General features: G+C 45.1%; 1 protein-coding gene across 1 annotated transcript in view; it reads right to left on the bottom strand.

Moving 5' to 3' along the window:
* Window positions 1-24,419, bottom strand: part of FGF2 (fibroblast growth factor 2) — a 29,467-nt gene extending 5,048 nt beyond the window's left edge. The window contains exons 1-2 of the mRNA XM_040611812.1: window positions 23,959-24,419; window positions 2,154-2,257 (exon numbers count right to left, since the gene is read on the bottom strand). Of these exons, the coding sequence (XP_040467746.1) occupies window positions 2,154-2,257; window positions 23,959-24,139 (285 nt within the window). The 5' untranslated portion in view covers window positions 24,140-24,419. The remainder of the gene's footprint in view (window positions 1-2,153; window positions 2,258-23,958) is intronic.
* Between the last annotated feature and the right edge of the window lie 3,232 nt (window positions 24,420-27,651).

Genomic DNA, 27,651 nt, shown 5'->3' with positions numbered 1-27,651 from the left:
CCGAGAAATAATAAAAAAGGAGAAATAAAACAGATGTTGAAAAGGACAGCATGGCACTTGACTGGCTAGTGGATTAGGGACCTAAATAGGTATTTAGAAATTAATGTTTTAAAAGAAATATCCAAAGGTTTCAGCAGATAGGAATTTGTGTGCACTAACGAGATCACTTCACCGCAAAGATTTCCAGCCTATGCTCTTTCAAAGCTCTCACTGAAACACAACACTGCTCAAACTGAAAGAGAAATGCTGGCAATTAGGAACAGTCTCACAAACGTGTTTATAGGCAGAAAAAAAGTAAAGGCACAACTGGCCATAAATTGTTGGAGTTACAGTACAGAAATCCTCACGGAAAAAACATTTGCCTGTGCTGCAGAAAATGATCATGAAATTGCAGAAGCATTCACTAGGCTAGTTGAAGAACAAAATTTTAAGAAGAGCAGAGAATCTTCACCTACGAAGAGCAAAAATTAAGAGCTGTAGAAAGTAGGTTCACAGTAAACATGATTCAAGTAATACCCATGTCTAGAAACAAAGCAAAACAAAAGCAAATGTTTTACAAGCTCGAGTGAGAAGCATGAAGTGACCCAACTGTACCAGCTTTTGAGAGAGCAATTCCAAGCCAACGGCAGATACTTTCCAAGCACATCGCCTTACAAGAGCCGAGCAGATAAAATTGCTGCGTAGGGCTGCAAGGGAACAGAGCTCTACATCCAAAACCCAGCATGCAACAGTAGGTTGGAAACCCCGAATATAAATACACCCAGGTGTTTTTAATTTTACAAACGGCGCTAAACACCCTATTTTCACCACTCACTGTCGCTCAGGCTAAGGAGGGCAATTTGAACGGGAAGCCAAACGCCACCACACCAGCACCACAGGAAATTCCCAATTATCCTTAATTCAAGAATAGCACAGTGGACTACTCCTCACATTTTCTTCAACTGAGCTGTCACACAATACCCGAGTACATAACGCTGTAACTTGAAACAGGTTCTTTAACTGTATTTACAGGCATAAACAAAATGGGTTTCCTGGAGCCAGGGACGTGCGGTACTGAGGAGCACACAGAGGGTCCCTGCTCATGTAAAACTGCTGGAGTGTTTTGTTCATGTTCAGCCTAATTTCACTCAGGCAGAGGCTGAAGCGAGGGGAATCAGAAGTAGTTTCTGCAGCCCCTGGCACAGGTCTTTCGTTAGCTGCAGTTCGGCTGGGATTAGGGACGCGCTTTTATTGCTAACACCTCTTCTGGGTAGGGACGTGCACAGAAGCTGAAGAGGGCTGTGTGCAAGACAGCAAAGCATCGGGGGTTATTTCAAACTGAAATTCTAGTAGGATGCCCTGCAATGGTGCTTCACACGTGCTGGACGTTTGTCTGCAGGACAAGGGATTTACAGCATCTATGTCTCATAAGCAAAATTAATGTAACTGCAGCTCTTAAAGAAAAATTTAGCATCTAACTCTAGGAGACCTTACTAACTTTCAGAGCCTGGCTTTAAAACACGGTTAAAAATTAAGCTGATATCAATAAAACGCACAGTTTAAAACTAGTCTCTTTAGAGACTAGCTTAATTTACATTTATAAGCCTCTTCTTTTTTTATCATCACATTTTCTAAAATGTTTTTCTTGCCAGTTTTCTAGGTTGGAAATACACATGACCAACAAAACATTGCTTCTCTACAAAGAGGAAAGTGAGAAAACAATATATACAGATTCCTATCAAAAAGTCAACATTTAAAAAAACTGGCTTTACTTTCTACTTCAAAAGGGTCTTTACAATCCTTTACATAAACTTAAGTGAAAGCAGAAAAAATTACTGGGGGGGGGGGGGGGGGGGGGTGTAAGGGAAAAATTTCATTTTTCATTTGCTCTTACAGTTTCCTTCTACACATGATCACTGTGATTTTTCTCTCTCAGACAGGCCATTCCAGTTAAATTTTGTGGCTTCTAGGCAAGAGCAGACATGCCCATCTCTTCCTAGTTCATAGTTCAAAACTGACAACAGTTGTGCAGAGCTAATTTCTCCCTGACAGATCACAGACAGAGAAGTTGAGTAAGTCCTGCTGGAGGAGAGATTACTCAATACAGGATGAGGAGAGGACTGACCAATACAGATATACACATAGAGATAAATATTTTTAAAAACGCTGCTTACCAAGGCCAGCAATCTGCCATCCTCCTTCATAGCCAGAAAGCGATTTGCACTTACACCTTTGATTGACACCACTCCTCTTTCTTCTGCTTGAAGTTGCAGTTTGACTGCAAACAAAAAAGACAAAAGTAATTTTTCACAGCCATCAGCACTTGACAGTGAAGCCGCCTAAACCTAAAAGCAAAGAAAGCGTAAGCTTATGATTCTTATCAGAGAAAGATAGTGAACTTTCAACCTCTCACTTTCTGATCCCATTTTTCATCAAAGAAAATGCTTATTACAAAGTAAGTAGCTATTGTCAAATTAGTGACAACAAGCGCAATTTATTCTGTCTTCATTTCACATAAAAGCAACTTAAAACCCCATAAAATTCCTCGAAGGGCTACTTACAGTACAGTCAACTGCTCATAGAAAATGGAAAATTTTCATGGCAATTTTCTTACAGAGATATTTCTTAATGTTTATAGAACCACACCGTACACTGAATGCATGCAACTGTACCCGGCTAGCTTTCCAGTGAGGTATGAGTCTGGACTATGATTAAGACCATTTATGACCATATCACTCAATGTTCTAGCAGTTCCCAACAGAAAAGTATCAGTTAGTTTACATCATACACCCAACAAGTGCTTAGAATAAACAAACAGAACTGCGGCAGTCGATGAGGACAGCAATGACGCAAGAGATGTTACACGAATTAGGAATGTGAAAAGTGGGACTACTTGAATCAATTATTTTTTTTAAATTGTAAAAAATGAACAGCCATCATTTTTTGAAAACCTGTAAAGTCATACACAGCAGCTTTTAGCTGTTACCTGTGAATTAACACAACGCCAAAACGGATTTTTCTAGCCAAATCAAATGCCTTCCCCTTTGTCTGCACCTTGTTTCAAGCTACAATTAGAAGCCAAAAGTGGCCTCCACCTAAATCCCGAGTAGCCGTTTGTTTTTTTCTTTCTTATTTCTTCCCTGATGGTTCACGCCACTGCGTTCAGACCCACCAGTGAGTCAAGCCTTTAAATGGATACAACAGCAGAGCCAGAAGCTGCCTGCAGGCTGCAGCTCAGCCTGAGCCTAACAGGAGCATCCCTGGCACTGCATCCCAGTGGGTTTTCAACCATTAGTGACACAGGATGGGGAACGCTACGATACGAGAAACTACACCACATACCATAGAAAAGTCCACCAGATACCTTCTACGTGATTTAGGTATTTGTGACTCAAAAGAAATCTCAACGCTGCGTTGGAACTGCCATTTTTCCAGAGAAGAGAAGGAAAAGTAAGCGAAGCACGCCTTGTCCTAAGCCTCACAGAAGATCCCTTTCTATTCCAACCATGTTTAGAACATTTCCCTCTGAAAACCTAACTTGGATTATTTGAAACATCACTAAAAAAAGGGGGAAAGGCCAATACAGCAACTCATACGAGCTCTCTGGACTGGCTGCAGCTTGACGTGTGGTCCTTCCTCCTCCCCTTCGCAGGAAACACATCGCATCGAGCCAGCTTGCAGACAGTTCAGTTCAACTCGATTCCTGCTAAACACACACACAACCACTTCAATAACAGTAGAACACAAGAAACCCAAAATTCCTAGGTTTTCCTCTGTTCTGGATGGCCATTATTTCCAGTGAAACCCACGTTTGCGAGCCCTCTCGCTGAAAGAAGAGCAATTAGAGGCAAGCCCAGACGAGTGTTATTTTCCTGTGCAATACTGTGCTTTCATCCTCAGTTCCACTGAACAAGGATTTTTCAGAGCAACTATACTTCCATTAACAGGAAGCAAGATCATTGCAACACGGGCATCGAAACTGACGAAGAGCTGAGAAACAGCTCCTCACCTTCTTGGGATGTATAAAGACATAGACAACTTTTGCCAAAGAATCGCAGCAGCTGAACAAGGAACTGGCAGGACGTTGCAAGCTGGTACTGGTTATGCATCCCACAGGTGTCCAAATGAAGGATGTGACTCATCTGGTACAAAACTATCGGCGTTTCCAAATACAAACCACACTGGAACGTCTCCTTCCTTCTGTTTGCATCCCAGAAATTAGTTTGGGAATTAGAAAGATTTTCTATTTAAACACGCTACACAGAGATGTGGCCACGACAGAAGCCCAGCTAGAAGAACCAAGAGCTGTGCTCCACTCACTCAGCCGAGGACTTGCATCAGTTTGCATTTACTGATTTCTTTCTTTGAAGGGTTCACAAGAAACACATACCTGGTTCTGTACGTAAGACTGGTATTACAGCCGAGCGGCGAGTCCGGTGGGCCACGCTGGTAGGCATCAGCTCAGACACAAGCCTCGTCCACCCACCCACTTCTGTGGAGTAGACAGGTTTTTCTCTGTTTAATGACACAGTTTTAAAAAGCCTGACCTTTTAAGCCACCAGAATAAACACCCGAAGTTGTAAATTTTGGAGCGGGAGCATTTCTTGAGATTCAGTGGGAGGTTGCACCTTATTTGGCTTTTTGTTGGTGGGGGAGAAGAGATTTTTGCAAAACAAATGAAAATTTTCTTGGCTTCTTTCTGCTGCTCCTCAAGACAGGACTTAGGAAACGCCAATGACAAGAATACCAGGAACGTGAAACCCCTAAGATAATTGCTGCAAACCCTTTTTTAAGCATTCAAATAATTTCATTTGATTTGTCCCTAGATACAGACAGATATCAAGAGTTGATCATAAATCCACTAATTTGTATACACAACCGAAGCTGTATTAATACAACTGCTGCACTCTACAGAAGATAAAAGTGGTTTATTATGAATTATGTGTCTGTTTCCATTTTGCACAAAGGAAAAGAAAACAAAACGAACACACAAACTTCTCATAATTGACTAATAACTCCAGACTTCCAAGGAATACAGAAACCTCTGTAGTCCTAAAAAGTTAGACAAAATGCTTAATTTCATCCTGGAATCAAGTATGCAAAATAGAGCCCTCCCAGGTTACCGAGCCAAAATCAGACTTGTGAACCACTTCAAAAACCTTCAGTGCAACTCCCTGCCCTCTGGGGAAGCAAGAATGTGGAGAAGCGCGCTGGGCAGGGACCAAGGGAAATGGACTTTTGAGATGTGCCCAAGCATACAGCTCTCACCGCACGCTTAACAAGAAACAGCTGCGTGAAATATCTGAAAATGAGTATTAATTACTGCAGGATGGACTTATTATGCTTCGTGACTTTCTCTTGACAAAAAAAGCACACCAACTCCTACATCATCATACTGGGCCAGAAGTTCAGATTCTGTAAAAACAAACTTTTAAGAAATGTTTTTACGGCCTGTAAAAATATTCATATAGTTTGGAGAAGCTTGTGAAAAGTGTTACTCTTTTAAAAGAAAAAAAAAAAATAAAATTCCTGCAGTGTTTGGGAAGTGCTGCAATACTGAACGCTCAAAAAGCATGGTAGGCTTCACTGGATTTTTCCCCTCCAACTCAAAAAACACGTGAATAAACAGAGCCAGAATAGTAGTTTAAGTTTTTCAGGTTTCAGCATTATTTTATGGCTTTATTAATGCAAGGTAAGTATTTGCCACAGTGTTCCGTTGATCTGGAGATGCCAAGATACAACACAGCTCTACTAATCAAACATGTTTTGACCACACAATCATCATCAGGAGCACCAATTTTAGGTTTAGCTCAATGCAACTTGGTACAATCGGTCATAAACCTAACACCTGACACCACCGATCCGTACCTTTTGCAGTCTTTAGGTCACCAACAGCAATAGTTCAGACACGGGCCATCATCTCAGATCTATTCTTAATACTTGTTCTCAGCATACTTGATCCTCAAAACCAGACCCATGGAAGTAAGCCAATTAACAAGTTTGTAATCCAAAAGAGCAGCACAGATTGTTGTAAAAGAGCTCATTAACAAACCGAGAGCTAAAGTGGCACATTTTGCCGGTTCCTGCAGCGGTCCTTTGGGAGGGCCCCCCTCCAGCAAGCACGGTAGTAAGTTATTTGCTGTTCACACTCACAGCATGTCCTTTAATTTATCGTGAATGCCAAGTGCAAGGCTATGGTCGATCCTTGTTGGTTTTGTGATGGCAGAGAACTCGGCACGCTGAGCAAACATCTTGAGGACCGAGGCTAAGTTATCACAAATTTACGAAATAAAAAAACCCCACCCTATCCCAATTATAAGCTACATTTTATATTTATGCACAGACAACTAAAAAGGACTCAGTAAATTTAATATTACTACTAAGACTTTCTTTTGTAACTCTTCATAATAAGAGGCAGTACGATCATCTTCCTTTCTCCTGCCCTGTAAGAAGAAATGAAGTGCAAGACATAGAAAATTTAATTTCATGCCAGGGTAGAAACTCTGAGGAAGAAGGATAAAGTTGTATATTTGGGAAGACACAAAACGGCTTGGAAAACATGAATGGAATCAAGCTAAGGCACTGAACTCTTAATTCAGGAGATGGATTTAAAACCTTCCTCCAACACAAACTTCTAATACTGTAAGACAAAATTAGAGAAGCACCCTAAATAAATCTCTCCTTTGAGCCATTTCAGCACAATCCCTAGGCTGTTACCTGAACAAATGGATCAGTTAACAAAATGCAGTTTATGGATGTAACAACACGGTCCGTACTACCGCAGTGAAAATTTTCTCAGAAGAAAAGTACCAAGCTCAGAAGAGGCCACTGCCCCCCCACCTGACAAGCTGTGCCATTAAAAGCACAAAACCAGATGTGCCGTCGTAAGAAGGAAAGAGAGCAAGCCACATAAAGACAAAATTCTCAAACCAAAATTAAATTAATCAATAGGTGTTTATAGGCTGCAAGACAGAAGGCATTAAACAAATTTTTAATCAGGAGGTAACTGAAAGCTACCAGGCTCAAAAGCAAGAAATGCCTAGAGATGTTCCAATTGTAGGGAAAAGATATGCAATATCCTAACAATACCCGATGAGCAAACCTCTCCTTGCTCACCCTGCCTGTCACATCAGGAGATCCCGTCACACTCTTCCCCTTGGAACCACATTTTCCAATTCCTCTGTGCCATAATAAACACGGGAGTAAAGTACCCTGAGCTGTGCCATGGCCCTTCCTCAGTTAACTCACCCACGCAGCAGCACCTCGGGGAGGATCATAACACTTAAACATTCAGCACAGGAAAAACATGCAAATGTACAAATTAGAGAGTTTTAATTATGGTTCCAGAAATACTTTTTTTTTTTTTTTTTTTTAGTCATTCTGTTAGGAGTTTCTCCTTACGTTTTGCAAAAGGATTCCCATACCAAAAATAAAAAAAAAAAATCTCACAAGCTGTTTATCAACCTCTTGAACTACGAAACGCTTTCCACAGGCAGACTGCACCCAAATCCCGTCTCCAGCTGCTGAGGGTGGTGCATACCATTTCCAGAACATGGGAATTCTGCATCTTACAGCAGCCAAGCTGAGCGCTTGCTGAAGGCCAGCTCTTCCACCAGCATCCATGGCAACCTCTGCATCTCAACGCAACAGTCGAAACAGAACGTCAATGGTCTGTCAACGGTTTTCAACAGCAAGGTCAGCAAAACCACAGCAGAGTCAAAATAAAGGAAGACTAAACGCTGCCAAATTTTTGACTATGTTCATTTTTGACATAACATCCAAAAGGAGTCCAAACTCAGCACCCAGCTGTCTAACATTGCTAGAGCCATCATTAAAGACTGTTCATATTATATATATACATATACACATACACACACATCCATGCATATAGAGCCTCCTAAAGCAGTAAGGGTAATCTAACACTCAGAATTTCCAGATTTTATTTTATTTTACAGTTATATGTCTTCTCACTTATAATACTACCTACATCTATATGGCAGATTATCCAAACAGCCACATTTACCTAAGGAGATGATCATTAGCAAGGAGAAAAGTACATCACTTTGGATGTAGTTTGAGTGAACCTACTATGCCTTCCAGTAGTATAAAAAAAAGGAGAGAGGGGACATTTTTTTCTTTACAATATACAGCAGCTGTCAACAACACGTATTCACAAATGTTTTGGCTGAAGAACAATACGAGCTACAGCCCAACATAAATTTCCACTGAAACCAGTAAAGTTTGTGGCATTAAAGGATGCTGAACCACACTGCAACGTGCACCACAATGCCTAGCAGTGAGCTTTCCCCACCTCCCAGTACACACAACCTCTCCCAGTCAAATACAGCTCGTCTGTACATACACACAGATGATCATACAAGTTAAAACTGGGGTGGGGGTGTGTGCCAGCTTCCTTTCCATTAACGCTGGGAACGTGCAGGCACGCTCCTTCCAACAGTGACACTCAAGTTAGACAGATTCCTACCAGCATCTGAAAGGCAAAATGACTTTTAAGTCATTCTCCTTTTTGTTGTAAGGCAATTTATAGAAGATCAAACCTCTTCAAATCCACTCCCTGATATCTACGTTAAACAGGTTCAACAGTTTTGGGGGTTTAGTTTTGGGTTTTTTGTTGTTTGTTTTTTTTTTTTTTTAGATCAGATCCTGATCCTGTGACATGTTAAACGCTGGCAAAACACCGACTGCCCTGACGTGGTCCTCCCCTGCAGCCAGCCTGGCTCTGCAGGCACAGGTTTCTGCATGCGCTCGTGTCAGCGGATTGCCGATGTAACACCAGTGACACACACACACACGTGACTATCCCTCTTTCACAGGGTACAAGGTCAGGACAGATCTACAAGTTGCAGGTTAAACTAGCCAGCAAATCTCAGAGAGTTACAAATGGGCTTTTGTTTCACAATCTGGAGAGACTTTTCTAAGAATATGGAAGCTGAAAAGTGGTGTTTAATAGCATCGTGGTTGGCAAAGTTTCAGACTTCTGTTACGAACTGGATCTTCCCCATCTTTTCTTGAAGAGCTCAAAAAAGTACTTCCAATGTAGTTTTGCATACACTAGTGGAGAAAAGAATTCTGTGGACAAGTAGCACAAGACGGACAGAAAAGATGCTAGGAAACACAGAGAGTACAGAAAACGTGTACATTTTCTGAAAGTTCTTTCATTGCCTTGAGCTCTAGATCTGAAAAATTAGATGTACAATTTACATGTACAGTTCTCCCCACCCAGCAAAGCTTTTTAATAGCCCAGACCAAATAATACTGCACTAACTTAAATGGTCCCAAATGGTATCATTGCCCTGTACCGTAAAAGGTTCAGCCAAAAATCTCCCTCCAAATTGGTTTATTTAGAAGATCTTGGCAAAACCTAGCAATTGAATGCTTCAGAAAAAGAGCGCTGCACATTTTGGAAGTCGCTCCCTGCTGAGCTTGTACTACCTTTCTCACACACCCCTGGTCAGAGATGCGCTGGCAGCTGCCGAGGAGCCGTGTCACCAGCCTCGGGCATCCCAAACCTTTGCCTGGGTGACCAGCGTGGCCACGTGCTGTTGTTTTACTCATAGCAGCTGCGTTGGCTACGATGTTCTGGAGCAGGAGTACGCCACGGTATCACTCGGGAAGAGGGAAAGCAAAGGTCACAGTGGGGAAAGAAAGGGACAGAAACACATTGGGGGGGGGGGGGGGGAGATGGAGATGTAAAGAGCAAGCAGCAGTGAAGTCGGGGCAGGACAAGTGTGCTGCACATGAGGGTGCTGTATTGGAGCATGAGGCAAACTCCCGCACCTTAAATAGGTGGAATTCGAGACGCATTAGCCAAATGTATTCGTAAAATCCCCGTTTTCCTACTCCTCCACAAGAAAATGGGAAACCATGGTACATCAGAGAAACCGTGAAGTAAAAACCAATCATGAGCTGCTGGCTTTGGCTACACTTACACAGCAAATAAAAATGCAATTAAAGCCTAAGCTATACTTCCACTATAATCTACTTAGTAAAGATCCCTACAGACAGACTTGAACACTGACTAAAACCGTGAGTACCCACCCAGTCTCAGACTTGGAGTCACCCAAAATTCAGGGCAGAAGGACCCCATCTAGTCCAGCCTCCTGCCCAAGGGTCTCCATCACTTCACAGTAAAAACCCCACATTTTCGCTACCACCAAATGCACATGCAAGCTAAATGAGCGCTCACAGGGGTTCAGCGACGTGTCCTGCGGTCACACCCAAGGCAGGACCACACAACCTGGATATCCATTACCTCCGCCTTTCCCTGCAGGACCTTGAATACCCCAAGACGAGATGCCAGCATCATTACCCCCCCCCCCCCCCCCCTTCTTAAAACAGCAGGGAAGAGAAGACCTTTTTCACTTCATCTTGTTGTTTAATGTCAATGATGTTAAACAGTTAACATCACTGTTTAACACTGCAAGAATGTCATGCAAAATACATTTTACCAAGAGGACTCTGTGCCCAAACGTGTTGATCGGCCAGTGCTGCAAGAGATCTTCTGGAGTTTGTGAACTTCTTTACAGCAAACACGTACCTTACCCAGTCACCGCAACTAACAGACCTGGGAACGAGAGGAGGAATCTCATACTATTTCAACCTCCATTTTCACTAACATACAGCCACTCTATTTGAACTAAAAAAAATAATCAGCAAAATACCTCTCACTCTGTTTACAAGAAGGGAGAGTTTATGTACCCCCTGAAAAATCCCAGGCTGCACGTCTCTGGATCAATGACTAGCTTTACTCCGGTCTCTGCTGTGGAAAAGCTAAATCCCAGCCAAAGGCTCAGGGCCCATCTCCAACATATTTGCAGGGGCCCTGTAAGGAAAATCCTTCCGTGAGGCCCCTGAATGACACTGTGGCGAAGCTCTTGCGCCAGCTCCCCATCACTTGTCCTCCCGCACCTCCGTGCCCACAGAAAAGCACACGGTCGCAACTACTTTTGCAGTCTCACTGCCGCAAAGGTGGATCGCCTCTGCAGGGAATAAGCTTCATAAATGCAAAAAAGGTCACCAAAAAAAAAAAGAAGGGGGGGGAAGGGGAGCATAAGATTCAACAATGCTTTGCTAAACTCAACACCCTACGGCCGAATTCCCACTCCTGCATGCTCTGTGGCTGAAGTTGGCAGATTCCTTCATGCTCGGAGGCAACGTCTATTCCCAGCCAGGTGTCCAACCAAGACACAAGAGTTGGGCGTGTTTAATCCACACCTAACATAATAAACCCTCCCAAACCCAAGGGCTGGTTCATCAGATACACACGCATGTACATACACAAGCAGAGACTAAACCCCCCATTCTGGCATTTCCAGAGCCAAAGCTGCCCGCTGGGTCAGATCCAAACCCCTGCCCGTGAGCTGGTGATGCCTACCGTAGCTTATCTCCAGGAATCAGAAATACCTTCTGCTCTCTCCTTCCCCCACATCTAGTGTCTGACACTTTTTGATGTCTCTTTCTCAAAGACTGATTAGGCATATTAACATCTTCCGCTGGTATGCTTTAGGTTGATGTACAAGGCACCCCCAGTCCTGGGGATACAAACACAAACCCAACCCTTTGCCGTCGCCAGAGCTGCTGAAGTACACGCTGCCTGAAACCCGAACACATGTGCAGAGGAGAAAGGAGAAGCAGATACAACACAGAGCAAGTGAACCTTAGCAGAAGAGGTGGTCTTTTAATAAACAAAAACCACCGAACAGCAACAAAAACTATGAAGCAAATGAAGTGTCACGCTGAGAAACAGTGAGTCACACTCCTGTACAAAGGCACATTTCTTTGCTTTTGCATGACAACATTGGAAGTGTATCTTTTTCCTTTTTGCCAGCCAGAGGCATAAAACCACTCACAGACAGACCTAAGGTCTTTCAACTGTAAACATCCACAACAAAAATAATCACTTCTCAAATAGGAACACTTCAGAAAGTTCCGGTTACACTTCAGAGTAAATCCAAGGCTTTAAATGGAATAACAACTTGTGTAACCGTTTAAATACCAACCCGCTAACCTGGTCTACCACATTAACATGGACAGTCACAGATTTTAAGACGTTTCATCTTTTCAAGTAGTACAAATACAATGAAAATTCCCTATTCAGGTTCTCCATCTATTTTCATTTATATCTTAACCTCAATTCCTACAAATATTCAACTCCATCTAACATATACCTATCACACTGGGAATCTTCCCCAGGAAACACCGATTACCAAACACATAGCATCCTCAAATGTTCCCTATAAATTTCATATAAAGGACAAGAAAGTCATCCTGCCGAAGCACAGTTTCAGAATTATGTGACATACGTTTCTGGCAACAGTCTGGTGGCTTCGTGCTCCTTGCTTATGTGTTCACGTGTAAAACACACACAAGTACTTCTCTCCTTTTCACACTATTTGCATGAACTGGTTGATCAAACTTCATCACGTCCTTTAAAAGTTAAAAGCACTAGTGTTTCTGTATTCTGCTTACAAAACACGAGGTGGGTATTTTGTGCTGCCGCATAAAGTAAACAGTGAGTGCTTGGCATTACACAAGGATTTCAAGTGCCAGAAGCTGCAAGTACACCACCATATAAATTTCTCCTATATACCCAGCTGCCACACTGTTTGCAGTTGCCTTGTCACTGCATATGAGCTGACTGTATCATTTAAAGTCAAGGGGGCAAAACCATACAGAAAATAGTAAATTTAGCAGGGCAGCGCTTTGTTCATTACTGGGTACAGGTAAGAAAGCCTAGTCGCCAGGTTAACACCACCTTTATTCCACATTCCTGATTTAGAACAGTGTTCAGGGTTTCCTTATCAGAACAATCAATGCATGTTCACACAGGGGGGGTCGGACTTTTCCCTTTTCTAAACAAAGGTAAGGTAATCCACCACGTTTCTTTCAACCGCTTTCACTTCATATAGTATTCATTAAAGTAAATCACAGAATAACCACTTTCAGTTGTTCACCTTCAGAACAAAGCTGGTGCAACCGTTCAGCCAGCACAACGATGCCGCTGGCTGGTATCAGAAGATGCAGACGGAACTCGCAGAATTTCAGCTCCCTACCTTTACCGTGCGTTCGCTAATCTCTTTGTAGCTACAAGCTGGTTTTCACTTGCAGCAAAATAAACATACATAAAACCAGGGAGAACCTGAGACAACCCCAAGAAGGTCACTTCAGAAGACAGAGAAGGTAAAATGTATCATTTCTAAAAGGTATTTTTAGTGCTCCCTCTTCACGTAAAACTCACACAACTATATAAATATATATATAAGCAGCGCACAGTATTTTAGGGCTGTAACTGGTGTCAGATCAATAACAGATTCACCGAGATGGATAGAAAAGGCTGCCAGAGCAATGGTGAGAAATTGCCAGTCCACAGGCTTAATAAGCTTCGGTGTCACAGCTGGAAAGGAAAAGCTGGATTTGAGAAATGCCAAGAAGAATCAGCAAATTGGATTTCAAGAAAGTTTGAAGCACAGTGATGAAAGAGGAACTGTGTCAGGCACCCAGGGTGCCAAGGAGATGGCGCAGCAGACGGGAGTAGGAAGAAATTACAACCTGATAAGGAAGAGTTCCTGTGAATTACGTTGCCCTTTACAGAGTTATTGCTCTTAACCTGGCCAAAAGGCTAAGACAGTCACCGTGGTGGTTTGCATTTCCCCCACCTCCAATACCGATGAAACTGAATTAATCACTGAGTCTTTAATGAGTATTTTTGCAAAAAGTCAACAGAAGAACCCCAATGAAAATCCCTACATACGCACACACAGTAGTTCTGTCACTGGTGCTTGCTCACCTCGTTTACTACAAAGACAATGCAAAGACAACATTAAGCCCGGAGACTGACTTCATCCTCCACCTATTTTATCCCCTTCCATCAAGCTGTGTAACCACCCCGCGCTGACAGTTCAATAATGCATCCACAGGGGAGCTGCCAGGAAGGACAACAGCTGTCCATCACTGCTGACCCAGAATAGCAGTGAATCAGCCTTCACCACAAAGCTCTGATTTGCTTTGGAAATGCAGCCTGGCTTGAGTATAACGACTTCTTCTTTGTAAGAAACCAAACGCCCCAACACTGAAAAATAAAACACACAGTGCATTTTTAGCCTTTCCTTCAAGTATCTGGGTAACACTCTTCACTTTTACAGCCCACTGATCCCTCTGAGGCAGCAGACACAACACACCACGGGACCCAGCACGTACAGGGGAGTTAAGAGCTTGGGTCTGCGGGACCACAGAGGGAGGGATCGGGCTGTAGGCACTTCCCCAGCTTCCAGCCTTCCCAATAAAACCCCACTCTTGACCCACACTAAGAAAGGGACTCGAGCACTTTCCCGACAACAAAAAACGGACCTCTGAATCTGCAGCTTGGAAGAACAGACTTGGCTCCCTGCTGCTTCAGCCATACCATTACCAGTACTCACTATATGCATTTAAATCTCCTTACTGGTTGCTCCAGACTTAGCTGCAAGAACACGCTCCCAAAGTACACCACGGCAACCAGCACCCATGGCACTGTCTCACCTGATGGAACAAGCACACAGGCCCCACGTCTCTCACTCCTGCCAGCATTTTCCCCTGATGCAGTATCACATAGACAATACTGACCCACATTACTAGAGCCTGATCACTGAAATTCACCCTCATTTTGAGACACCTTGCTGCTCTGCTCTGCCATATCAACCAGTAACACCTTACAATCCCTGGTACCAGCTCAAGCGCAGGCAGTTCAACACTGGGAGACACTGCTTCTTGAAGCAGGAAAAAGCCAGGGGGAAGTTGAGGCTGAAATAAATTAAAACCAGCAAGATGGGACAGTTCTGAAGACCTCTTCGGCTCTGAGGAATTCCTGCATTTCTAAGGACACAAGCATTGCCGGTCTTTTTCCTCAGTTTTCCTGAATGAACTACATTACTGTCAGTAAAACATCCACAGTGACTCTGCAAACATCTGTAAAACCACAAAACAAATCCTTCATATTTACATATTCAGAGGCACGGCCAGAGGCACAGTTGGAGAAACCCAACGAACTGAATCCACGTACTGCTTCCCAGAAACTGCTCAGCCTAACAAGTCCATGCAGCAAGATACCGTAGGTGGCTTCTAAACAGAGATGACAGCCTCCCCCTGCACATCCTCTACACGGTCCTCACCCGCTGCTTCTCCACAGTAAAAAATGCTCCCATTTGTGCACCCATCGCAGGGGTGGCACAGGTGTCAACAGGAGCTAGGGGAGTACTGCACAAAACTACTCTACAGGTGTGGTTCCCCACATCCAGAAACCTCAGTCTCACCATTGGGTCTTCCCAGAGTTGTGGGACTGTATTAACAGTCACTGTAATATCACCCTAAAATTAGCCACCTACGTTACGTTTTGTGTTAGAACAAACCGCATGGACTCCATCTGTTTATCCTCTTCAAGTCACCCATCAAGGAGGACGCTGTATCCTGCCCTGTATCTTCACGGACGAGATGGTTCAACACGTGGTACCACAAGACTGGCAGTGACGACTGAAGCAGTCGCTGCCACTGGGAAGGGGCTGCTCCTGTCCCTCCATCCCACGCTCCCAGCTGCACACTTCCACTACCTCCCTCGCACCAGCTCCGGCACTTTCCTTGATATCTCAGTGAGCTGCTTCAATACATGAAATGGATCAGGAGCTAACACAGTGGAAGGGGAGAGAGAGAGCAAACGCTTTTCTGCCAGTCCAGCCAACCACCTGTCCCTCCGCTGAACTCGGTGCTAGAGCTGGGGCCAACTACAGCCGAGCTGAGAGGAGGAAGGCGGGCGAGAGGAGACGCCACCCCTTTTAGCAGCAAAGACCCGTCAGATCAGCCAAGTGCCTGACTAAAGGATCCCTTGGTCAGCCACCACTGAACAATGTAACAGGTGATGTTCAAACACGACACTGCAGGGGGGGTTGGAGGGGAAGGCAAAAAGGGGGCACATGGACAGCAATGAAACACTTGAGTATTTGTTCCCCAGTACCCAAAAACACCTAGAAAAGACAGTCTGCCAAAAGAAACTGTGCCAGTCCCAAGAGATGCTATAGACACTTCCAAAAAAAAAGGTCCACCAAGCACAGACTGAGATGCTATGATGCTTACACACTCCTAGTATGTCAAGAACATTGTTCATCAGCAAAAATAACCCCCAGAGCTACACCACCACCGAATGGCAACAGAATGTCAAATAAAACACATCGGCACACTAAAAGCTTGCAGATGGACATCAGGCATCATGGGTCAGCCTTGGATAGAAAGAAAAGAGCCAAGAAACAGACTGCAAATACTTTCAAGCTGTATCACAGCTGGTATCTATCCTCGCTTTAACAAAACGCACCACCATGCAGTATTTCATGGCCATAAGCACCAGGATTTTGTGACTTGCACATTCCAGCTGGAACCCTAATGGTTGGTGCTTTATGCAATCTACTGAAGTCTCATTAGAAGGCAAGAGGCACGCTAACAAGCTCCACAATACAAGAACATGATTTCACCACACTGCCACTGAAAACGGCTATGGAGCCCAGTTCCTGCTTTGCCCTTTCCTAGTACCTTTAGTATCTTTCTCCCTTGAATCACCCAAGCAGTGTGGTTTCAAGCTCTAAAAGTCAAACATGAGTGATACGTTCGTACAGGATCACTCAACCAGAAGTGTACCATGACAGTTTGTGCAAGACGACCTCCACCCAGCTCTGTAGACATCATCTCATTTATATTCTCTGACGATCGTATCAGGCTCCAGTCAAAATCTGGCCCTACCCTGAACAAACAAAAAACTACATGGGAATGATCCTGAAATGCCACCAGCACTCCAGAGAGTCACCCTCTAAATATTTTTACTGAAAAGTCAGGAGGCAGCAGACGAGGCAGACGGGAACTAAGTTTACCCATGCATTGCCACAAAACACACTACTGAAAATGACAAACGATGAGAGAGTTGCATCTCACACAGATACTAATAGAAGTAAAGGCTATTAATTCTCCATCAGAACCAAAACTCATCTCATTACCAACTTTTAGGCTTCAAAAGCCACGCCATAAACATTTCAAATACCATCTCGTATAGATATGCAATTCACAAATTTCACACAAGTACGTACTTTTTTCAGTAACAGTGACTTGAACATTCTCAGGATAACCCTTATTTCAAAACTGGATTGCATTATGGTTATACAGTCCATTTTGGTTTTACCAGATAATTGCACTAAACATGCTGCCACCAACAGTCAAGAAGCCTAATTGTTTCTAGGGTCATTAACCAGTTTAGTACAATCAATCACCTCTCAAGTAGTTTGAAGCAACAGAACGGTCAGCGATGCCAGTGCAACGCTCTCAAGAGCACTAAAAAACATAATAATAAAAAAATAAATCAGTCTTCTCTTGTTCACATCAGAAGTTACGGATGGATTAATGGATTTAGTTCAAACTGCTTGAACAAATGAGGAAATATCAGAAAAATACTTTTCCGGGGAATAAAAAGGAAGAAAAGATAAAAAAATATTAAGTTTGGGGAAAAACTCTTGAAGAAACTCGTTACATGTTTCATTTCTGTGTGCTGGCAACTGTAAGTATACAGAAACCACTGAATAATTATTTTTTAAAACTACTTACCATATATGTAATCAAAGGCAGCTGGGAAAAACTTACAGAAACAAAGTGTCACTGAAAAAATTATTTTAAATTCTGGTTGAGACGCTCCTTAATTGAAGGGCAATTAAACAGAATTCTGCCCAAAAAACTGCAGTGGAACAGGTTCCCTTTCTTTCAGAAAATATGACAGATGTATGTATTCTGTGGAAACTGAACATGAGAAGAGGACATTTTTCTGGGGTTTATCTTCAAGCATCTTTTGAACCCCATGACTGTTAATTCAAGTGCTGAAACCAGTGCTACATCTCTTTTTGCCTATTCAATGGTCTGTGCACTTGACACTTCTCTTGCTTTTATTACACAATACAGAACCTGAACCTGCCTGTATGACAGCAGATTCATCTGAACTTTTAAAACTCTTCAGTAATATACATCAAACACTTTTTTTTTCTTTAAAAAAAAGGGGGGGGGGGGGATGTGTGGAGAAAAACCCAAACCCACAGGTTTTAACAACTGCAAATTAGGCTCTTCATCTAGTATGTCAGAAGATACTGTATCTTAAAAAAGTTACTAACACAGTACACCAGAAGTAAAATGCTTATAAATATACCTCCACCACTGGATAAACTTTTTCTTAGAACCAACTGCACACATTTCAAATATTTACTGGTCAAATAAAACCCACCAGCAGCCACTTGGTCTCATTTTCACGATGAGTGATTCAGGAATACGCGGCTTAATCTTATCAAGACGACAAACACCCCCAGTCTTCATTTTGACTTCACTAACTGTCATACATGCAGCACTGCAGTTTTTACCAAAAGTTTTAATCTAACCACTAAGGGGGTCATAAAGACAGCTTTTGCAAGAATCTGCATTTATGTGACTATCCCCTCATTTCACCGTATGCCGTCAAACTGCTGTATGTTATCTGTATTTGCCTTATTCATTCAGCTATGGCTGTGCAATGGCTAAGCAGGAATTGGACTATTTTTTCTGTAAACAAGAATATGTAAGTACCTGTAACACTCCTGATTTCTAAAGCCTGTGAGGACATTTAAGAGCTAAACCCTGCCCTCGAGTGTACCTGTGGATGGTGGTGCCCTGGGAACCTTCCACATCCATCGACAGCCCCCTTACTCCATCTTCTGAGCGTACGTACCCCCTACTCGGTCACGCACCTTCAGGGTGGGTTAGAGGACAAGCAGACGTGACGACAGATGAGAGAGCATCCTCCCCTGAACAGCACCTTCCCTCAGCCTGCCCAGCCAACAGGTGGTCTGTCCCTCGTTTTGTTAATTTACCTTGCAGGGCCACGCAGAAAACAGTATGATGGTGTTTCTGTGACAAAATAAGCAAAAGACACAAAAGGAAGCATATTCTCAACGTTTTTGCATGGGGGCTCTCTTGCTACCTCATTCCCTAAAAGCAGCTACATCTGAGCGCTGGGAGGCATTTCTGTGTTGCCAAGCATTAGTATTTGGCAAACCAATTAAGGTCTGTGCAATAGATCAAAAGTAATGCAAAAAGATTCTGTTTTCAGAAGGATGTGGGTAGAAGCGATATATTCAAATGTTTAGGGCCAGGTTTAAAAAAAACACAGCAACAAACAAAAACCCAAGTCAATTCTCACCTGGCGCTAAGATTTGAAACAGGATGGATGCCCTGTCAACAGCTCCAGCCACGTCCGTGGGACACTGACATGGGAGAGGATACCTTCTGAGTCCCGAGTAACTTACACATGTGCAAAAAACTAAGCAGCAGGTCCTGAACCTTCATACCAAAACACTTCTGGACATGTGCTCAATTTTTTCTTTGAGAATCACAGTTAAGTTTTCTTCCATTCGCGTGAGCAGCCACCAGATTTCTATCTCGACTAAGCTGGTATGCTTTAGAAGTCTGCATGTGCTTCAATACAGTCTTTTAAAAACATTGACAGCATAACTATTTGCATATTGTGTACGATACAAGGAAAAATCACAACATTAACAACCACTCCTGAAAGGAACTTTTCTAAGAAGAAATTTTCCTGGACAACTATTACCCTGTTTTACATTTTCTTCAGGTATTTTTTGGAAGAGTAGCCAGGCACTGAGCAGGAAAGTATTTCAGACATCCACAGGGCTGACCAAAGCTCACACTGCTGAATCCTGAGTGACAGGCTGGACCCTCGTCACCTCATTAACGAGGGGATGAGAATGGCTTGGGATTCCTTGGACACCTTGGTTTACGCTCACCAAGAAATAAAGCTGCTTGAGTAATTATGGAAATATATAAATGCCAACCATTCCTCGGGGAGGGAAACTGTGAAGGGAACCAGCTGTGCTATTCGACATTTTCTGAAGTGTACGGATCAGCGTTCCCTTTCCATTCCCCTTGCTCTTCCCCTTCGCCAGCACTGTAGCCTCCTGGAGGCAAACACCTCCGGAGAGTTTATAAAAGCTTTTCCAAAAAATCTGTGTTCTTTCTACGTTTTCCAAGACATAAATCGGAAGTTGTCGATCAACAACAACAACAACCACCACCTAGCCGTGGTTTTTTGTTTTGCTTTAAACACCACCACTCTAAGAAAGCGCCTTCTGTTCCTTGTTTGTCTGAAATACACCTCTTCAAGGGAAAAAACTCCACAGAAATCCCCAGGGCTTGTCCAAAGGGGCACTTCACTGAAGTCCCTGTACAACACACATCAGATGTGGCAATGCTGACCACGTAAGACTTATCGTCCTGGTTTTCAGCTGCGTGAATCATATGATTCCAATCCTCCAGCACACGAGACCTCAACTTGTTCCCAGTTTCACTAACGACACAATTATGAATAAACCAAGGTGAACGGGGTGAGTGTAAAAAAGTCCAAACTCTCGGGGCCGTGACATAAAACAGACCACACACTTCGAACGAGCCATCCCTCAGGACAAGAGGCAGGGGGGGACAACGGGGTGGATGACAAAAGGACATGAATCACGGAAACTTGTTTACAGTATTACTTTGATCTGAAACATAAGAAGATAGTAATTTGCCTTCTAAAATAAGAACTTCCTTTAAAAGTAAAAATGAGGATGTGCTAATCAAATGTTATTTAGTATAATTAATTCATAAGAATAGCAGCTACCACAAGAATCTCTCTGAATTGTTCTTTCCTTAGGTTTCTAAATCAAATTTTCTGCAGCCATTTTATTTCTTTTCTCAAAAGCATCTTACAAAACCTTTTACTGAAGTCAGAAAAACACCATGAGTTATCTGGAGGTGTGTATTTTCTTTGTTAATTTCTTTTTTAAAGTGTCCTCATGTTGTCCAAGATTTATTGCCATCTGCCATGCCAACGGGACCTGCCAGGCATACCACAAGATTTCACAGGGACTGCCACAGAGCAGCATTCACCCGGTCAGAGTTCAGCATCGTGCGGATTTGTATCAAATGACGCATTTACAACAAAGATGCTAAGGATGAGAACCACGTAATGCCATAGCAACTTGCCTCACCGATGCTTCCAACACTGATTTCTCTACTTCTCAGAACTAGAGTTCTTCCCGGAAAAATAAAAAAAAAGAAAAGAAAAAAAAAAGAAGAAAAAAAAAGGAAAAAAAAAAAACCCAACCAGCACAATAACAAAACCAAACAAAGAGCTGTCGGATAACAAGAGCAGGAGAGCAGGGAACAAGGGAGCAGTGCAGGCGTGGTGGCTGTCCTGTGCCACCTCCAGCTGTCCCACACCTACAAACTGCTCTTTTTAAACATCGGGATTTTCTGCAGATGCCCGGAGAGCGCCAAGCTGACGGGCACCGGAGGAGCGCCCCAGCAGCTGACTTTTGGCAGCAGAGGGCAGAAGCCACGTCAGTCATTTATAACTCAGGTTTTCCTTTACCTGTGGCTACGATTCACTCCAGAGGAAAAAGGGCAGGAAAATAGAGGGGCTCCAGACAGATAAGTGCCAAAGGAAAGGGGAAAGATAGTACTGAAGAGGCAGAGAAGAGAAAGTAGAGACAAAATGGAGAGCCAGAAAGAAATGACAGCAAAAATAAAGCTGTAGCGCAAAACAGAGAAACTTGAAAGGGAAAGAGTAAGACAGTACCACCAACACCAGAAAGATTTGCAAACAGAATTCACTGCTAGGAAAGCAGCACAAGAAGTCAATTCAACAACTTCTAGCATCGATCAGGCTTAAGAGGAAGAGAAAACGCACGTTACATGGACTCAAGAACATAAAACTGGTACCAGTTTTCCCAGCAGAATAATAAAAAAAAATGAGAGGGGTGGAGGGGCTGGGGGTGTGATTCTGGGGGAGCCTGTGATGAAAAAGACAACAGTGGTGAATACCATCGCCACTCAGGGCAGCGTGGCCCAGCCAGGTGAGCACGGAACAACACGCACCCCTACCGGCATTTTTCACCACCCGCAGCAGAGTGCTGAATGAGGCCAGACCCCGACTGCCGTGGGAGCGCCTGGAGACCCAGCTTCAGCCTTGCAACGTCATCGACCGAACATCATCTCCCTTGGCAGCAAATTTCCAGCATATTTTCACGGCTACTTCTAGGGGTGAGATGACGTGTCTGATAGACTAACGAAACTTATTTCTCGTCAGAATTCCCACATTTCCCAAATACAAAAGGCTAGATCAATCTGAATATGTTACTGCATGCTTTCCAGCACAGACTTGACCCTGTGCACCAAGCAACGGGTACGTGTAAAAAACGAACCTATATGGCAAATTAAAGTTTTGCTTTAGGCATCAACATTTGAAAAGCCCACATGTAATAATTTACTGCGTTGTATTGGCAATAAACACATTAATACTCGCACAGCGTCAACTACCCTTCCCTTTAAACCAGTACCTAAGAAAGAGAGAAATGCAAACGTGTAGGGCCAAGTCTGAGAGCTTCCTATAGCTTTTCCGCAGAATGCTAGCTGGCCTAATAAAGAATTATTATAATAATCCTTTATTATATTACTTGTCATATTTACATTAAATAACAAAGTATACTGTGCCACACGTATGTCCAGCCCATTGTACATACACTACTTCTACCACGGAGTCACAAAATAGAACAGCGTCAGACTGAAGCCCAACTTGGCAACACTGTTATTTGGGAACAGTCTGTCACAGTATTTCTTTGGAATTGTTGGAAACACTTTTTTGCAAATGGTGAACGTCCAAAGCAGAAAGTCGTAAGTAATATTAAGAACATTTGGTCTGTCTCCTCGCTTCCTTCTTTTTGTCCTCTGCCTTCAGTCCCATCTGTGCACCTATCACTCCGAGGACAGGTGCAAAAGTGACTAAGAATCACAGTAAGACATTTCACCTGCTCTTCATGCCAAGTGCCTGCAGGCAGACCACTGCCCGGACAAGGCGCACACGCTGTACATAAACAAATTTTCTCAGACCAGGAACCTGTGTTGAGATGATCTATCTGACACACAGCAGCACAGCCACTCCTTGTACCTGTTTGGAAGGAAACAGCTCGCAGGCATTTCAAAAACCTGCCGCTACCTCGGCAAAACCTCCGTACTGAGGTTTTTATACTTACAAAATATTCTGAGGTTTGCAAAAAAGGCATTTTGTTCTTGGGACAAAGAACAGCCTGCGTTTGAACCAGCAGCTTGCCTTGGGCTCCCTGCGAGGCTGCCTGCCGGAGAGCGGGCACCGGGCACCGCTCACGGATGCTCAGGCTGCACCAGCCACCCAACCCACCGGCTGTGCTCCCAGCTCGGGGGGCTCTTCCCCGCTCAGATCAGGCATCAGGGGGCAACCGCTTCTGCCGGAATCCACAGGTTTTGTCTCGTCTGTATTTTATCCGCCCTTAGTCAAGTCACAAAGAAAAGTATTACACCATGCGATGTTTCAAGCCAAACAGGTGTTTTGACAGTACTTTGTTACCAACTCTGCTTCTCAAACAGATTTACACCTCTGTTCCAAAGAGTACTTGTACACTAAGAGTACTCTCTTTATCAGTACTTATCCCCACTGGGAAAAACCCATTTTCTTTCCACCTTTCTGCAACACATTTACCACTGCCCTGTCAAGCAGTCAAGTGCCATTACACCCACGTGAGAGCCGTGCAAACAGCTTCAGGCACCTCGAAGCACCTAAGCAAACCCTGGTGCGTCTGACAAGCTCTTGAGCCGCTGCAGGTTGAACGCGGAGACGCCAACCGCCGCTCGCCCCGGGCCACCGTGCCGGTACCGGTGCGGTCGGCCACCCCCGGCCGCAACACCCGCGGGCAGACGGACAAGCCGGTGTTCAAACATACACCCGCCGGTTTAGGTACCGGCGTCCGCGTGTGTACGTGCGCGACCCGAAGCGGAGCTCCCCGCCGATGCTCCAGCAGGGCGGGACGGCGGCCGGGGGGAGCCCCGCGGCCCCGGGACACTCACTGTGCGGGTCGCTCTTCTCCCGGACGCCGTCCACCCTGCCGTCGGGGTTGATGCGCAGGAAGAAGCCGCCGTTCTTGCAGTAGAGCCGCTTGGGGTCCTTGAAGTGCCCGGGGGGGAAGGCGCCGCTGCCCCCGTCGTCGGGCAGCGCCGGCAGCGTGGTGATGCTCCCCGCCGCCGCCATGCGCCGGGCCCCGGCGGCGGCGCCCCGCCGCCCCGGGCCCCCGCCGCCCCCCGCCGCCAGCCCCGGGCGGCCTCGCCCCCTGCCGCGGCCGTCCAGCCTCGCCTCGCCGCCGCCCGCCCCGAGCCCTGCCCGGCCCCGCTGCCCGGCGCGGCCGAGGGTCCGGTCCCGTCCCGTCCGCGGGAGCTGCGCAACGGCGCTGCCGGCCGGCGGGCGGAGGGCGGGCAGCGAGAGCCGCGCACGCCGGGACGGGCTCCCCCCGGCACCGGGCCGCGGCCGCCCCGCCCCCGCCCGCCCCCGCTCCGCGCCGGGGGCCGCTCCCTGCCGCCGCGGCCGCCGGGGGGGCGGCTCTGGCTTCCCGCCGCGGCCCGGGCGGCGGAGCGGGGCCGGCGGGCAGCGCGGGGCGGCAGCGGGCCCCGGGCCCCAGGGCCGGGCCGGGGCAGCCCGGACGGCGGGGTCCGTTCGCCCGGAGCGCCTGAGCTCCCGCCGCTGGGCGTTCCGGCAGCGCTGGCGGCGCGGGGCGAGCTGCCGGCTTCAGGCTCGCACGTCTCCTCTGGCCTCACCAGTAAAGTAACTGCGGAGTTACTTTAAACCGGAGGAAGTTGGGGGCCGCGGTGTCCCATTGAATTGTTTAAATCGCAACGGAATGAAACGGGTGATGACCTGTTAAAATCCACGCGGCAGCCACTTCACTTCTGCCCGTTTACCGGCGAGAAGCCGGCTCTGCTCCCGGCGAACGGATCAGCTGGTATCCACAAAAGGCAATGCCTGAAAATTCTGGCACCGGCCTTCTAACAACACTACCAGTATTTCCAAAACAAATGCATACATGGTTGATAAAGCGCACTGACCGATCAAATACACCCCGTGCGTGAGGCCGACTACAGAACAGGATGGAGAGGATTGTTTCCAAATCCAGGCTTTGTGCCCCAGATCGCCCCTCTAGCAGCAGGCTGTGCGTGCCTGCACCTCCCATTCTCTGGCTCGAAAGGCAGCACAAGCAGCCCTGGACAATCCCAACTGGGACAGCGAACGCTGGTCTTTCCATTTCACAGAGACAAGGGTACAGCAACCTGCACGAAGAAGTAAATGCCGAAGCAAGACACATTGTCCAGCACATGCAATTTGTAATATTGGTTTTGGTAGTACCCATGTAAAGGAATTTTGTTGCCGATCAACTTCCCTTCCCAACTCTGACCCCTCACAACCCATAAACTGTATTTCTGTACCAGAATTGGTGACAATTACGCTGCTTCCCACACCCTCGCTCCAGAGGTTGAAGCATGATGAATGGAGCAGGCAGAGCCTGGCACAGCCCGGCCCAGGGCAGGCGCAGGTTCACCCCCGTGCCAGCCAGCCACCCCCCCATAGCACCCCGGGCATGGCCAAGCCTCACGCACCTGCCACCATTCTCCATGCATGGGGACTTCAGCCCCACCGCTCATGAGCATCCCCTCCTTCACCTCACATTTTCCAGCTTCTTGCTGCCCGTCTACTTATAACTCTTTCTGCTCTTTCTCCTGGAAATCCCACTGTTCTCATTGTACCTGAGAGTTTTGGACAGTCACAGCCAATGGCAAAGACCTTCCCCATCTTCTCTCGCTCTTCTGCAACAGAAGCTGTGTTCAGGGCTTTTCCTGTCCTTGCACTATAAAGTCTTCCAAAGCCCTTCCCTCTTTCTTGGAAGGTAGATGAAGGAATGACGAAGGTAGATTCAGGTAGATAAAGGCAAGGGATGAAATCATCATTCTTAAACCTGTAAGAAGTTGTGGGGTTTTTAGAAAAACAAAACCCAAAAAATCCCCAAAACTCCCCAAAATTTTCTAAAGACTAAACATCTGTAGTTTCCCTCAACCATTTCTACCTCTGCCTTCCCCTGCACACACAGCAGGCCTTTCATGGCTCTTGCATATCAAACCCTGAGCGCTGCCCTGGGAAATCATGTTTCAGCATCTCACAGGTCAGCCCTCCGTCTTCGGGGATGTACCCCAGGAGCCCCCCACACAAGCACAGCCTTGGCTGGCTGGAAGCCCCGTCACCAAGCTGCCTGCGGCTTAAACCCTTATTTCTTAGGACAGGACCTATCAAGGAGTCTTCTTAGGAGTCTTCTAGGCCCTGGCCCCTATGATGAGGCCCAACTCAGTGGTGGCAGGGTGAGTAAGGTTATCAGTGCAAATTCCTTAGCAAATGATCCTTTTAACAAAATTCAATTTAAATTAGCTACCAGTAAAACTGTGGGGCTTGAGAGCTCCTTAGACACTTGTCATGGGGGCTTGTGTCCCTGGGGCCTAGAAATAAAAGACAACAGAGCTCAAATGGAAGGTCACATTACCTAACGTATCTGCACTCATCTCAAGATCTGCCAACTTTATTTTTTTAAAATATATTTTCCTTCTCTTCTTCAAATGGAAAACATACCAATTTTATTTTCTCCATTCTACTTTCTTCTGCACGCCAACCTTTTAATAGGGTCATTAATATTCCCCTTGACATCGACTAAAGCAATTTTGGCAGCAGCGTTTTCCTTTCTTGTAGCCTTTACCATGTTACCTCTACCACCACCCTTCCTGAACTCAGACCTTGCACACAATTATACCCATACAGCTACTTCCCCTCCACCCAAACCAGTAACTATCCCTGCTTCCAGTAACTATCCCTGCTTCCAACCCCCTTCATAGCCTTCTCTCGGCCTGCGTAAAACACGCTCCATGGTAAAATGCCTTAAACTCTGCATTCCTTCTACTTAAAAAATTAATCTCAGAGACCTATTCTCTAACCTGTTCCATTTATCTAAATTACCTACATTTTTGTGCTCGTCTTGCATTGTTTTGTAACCGGCTACATGTTTTTAATAGAATCATAGAATCATAGAGTATATATTTTTATATATATATATATATAGAGAGAGAGAGAGAGAGAGAGATAGTAATCTCAAGTTGGAAAGGGACTCATGGGGATCACTGAGTCCAACTCCCTGCTCCTTGAAGGAACAGTTTACCTCTTAGGGAGAAAAATGTGCTTTATCCAGTGTTGCTCTCATATTAAGGGGTAATGCTGAACACAAGGCAATTCATAAACAAGGCGAAACACTCCATTACGATGGTAGACAACTGTGGACCATCTGTATATCCAAACATCGCCTTTATTCAATATATAATGCTTAAATTTCTAGAGACTCTCAGTAGCGTTGTTCTCAGAACACGTGGGCAGGGGGTGGACCACCAAAAACCACAACCAAACCTAAATTATATTGTTAGGCTGGTTACAGAAAAACTGTGAAAAACGCCAAGAGCACTTTTTGTGATATTTCAAATGAGGACAACAAACTCCATCAGCTCCATCAGTTTTTAATTTTCACTCCAAAGCGCAAGAATCCAGCCTACAACTTTCCCAGACTTTCCAGCAGTTACTACTACAAATCCTGCCACGTGCCATGTGAAATTAAGAAAATTTCAATCACTTTCCATGAAAGCTGCTTTTAGAGGTGTTTCAGCCATATGACCTCAACAGTTTGC

Source organism: Falco naumanni, chromosome 1, assembly GCF_017639655.2.
Source record: "Falco naumanni isolate bFalNau1 chromosome 1, bFalNau1.pat, whole genome shotgun sequence".
Lineage (NCBI taxonomy): Eukaryota > Metazoa > Chordata > Aves > Falconiformes > Falconidae > Falco > Falco naumanni.
The sequence above is the reverse complement of the archived record's forward strand: the minus strand, read 5'-3'. Positions and strand labels throughout refer to the sequence as shown.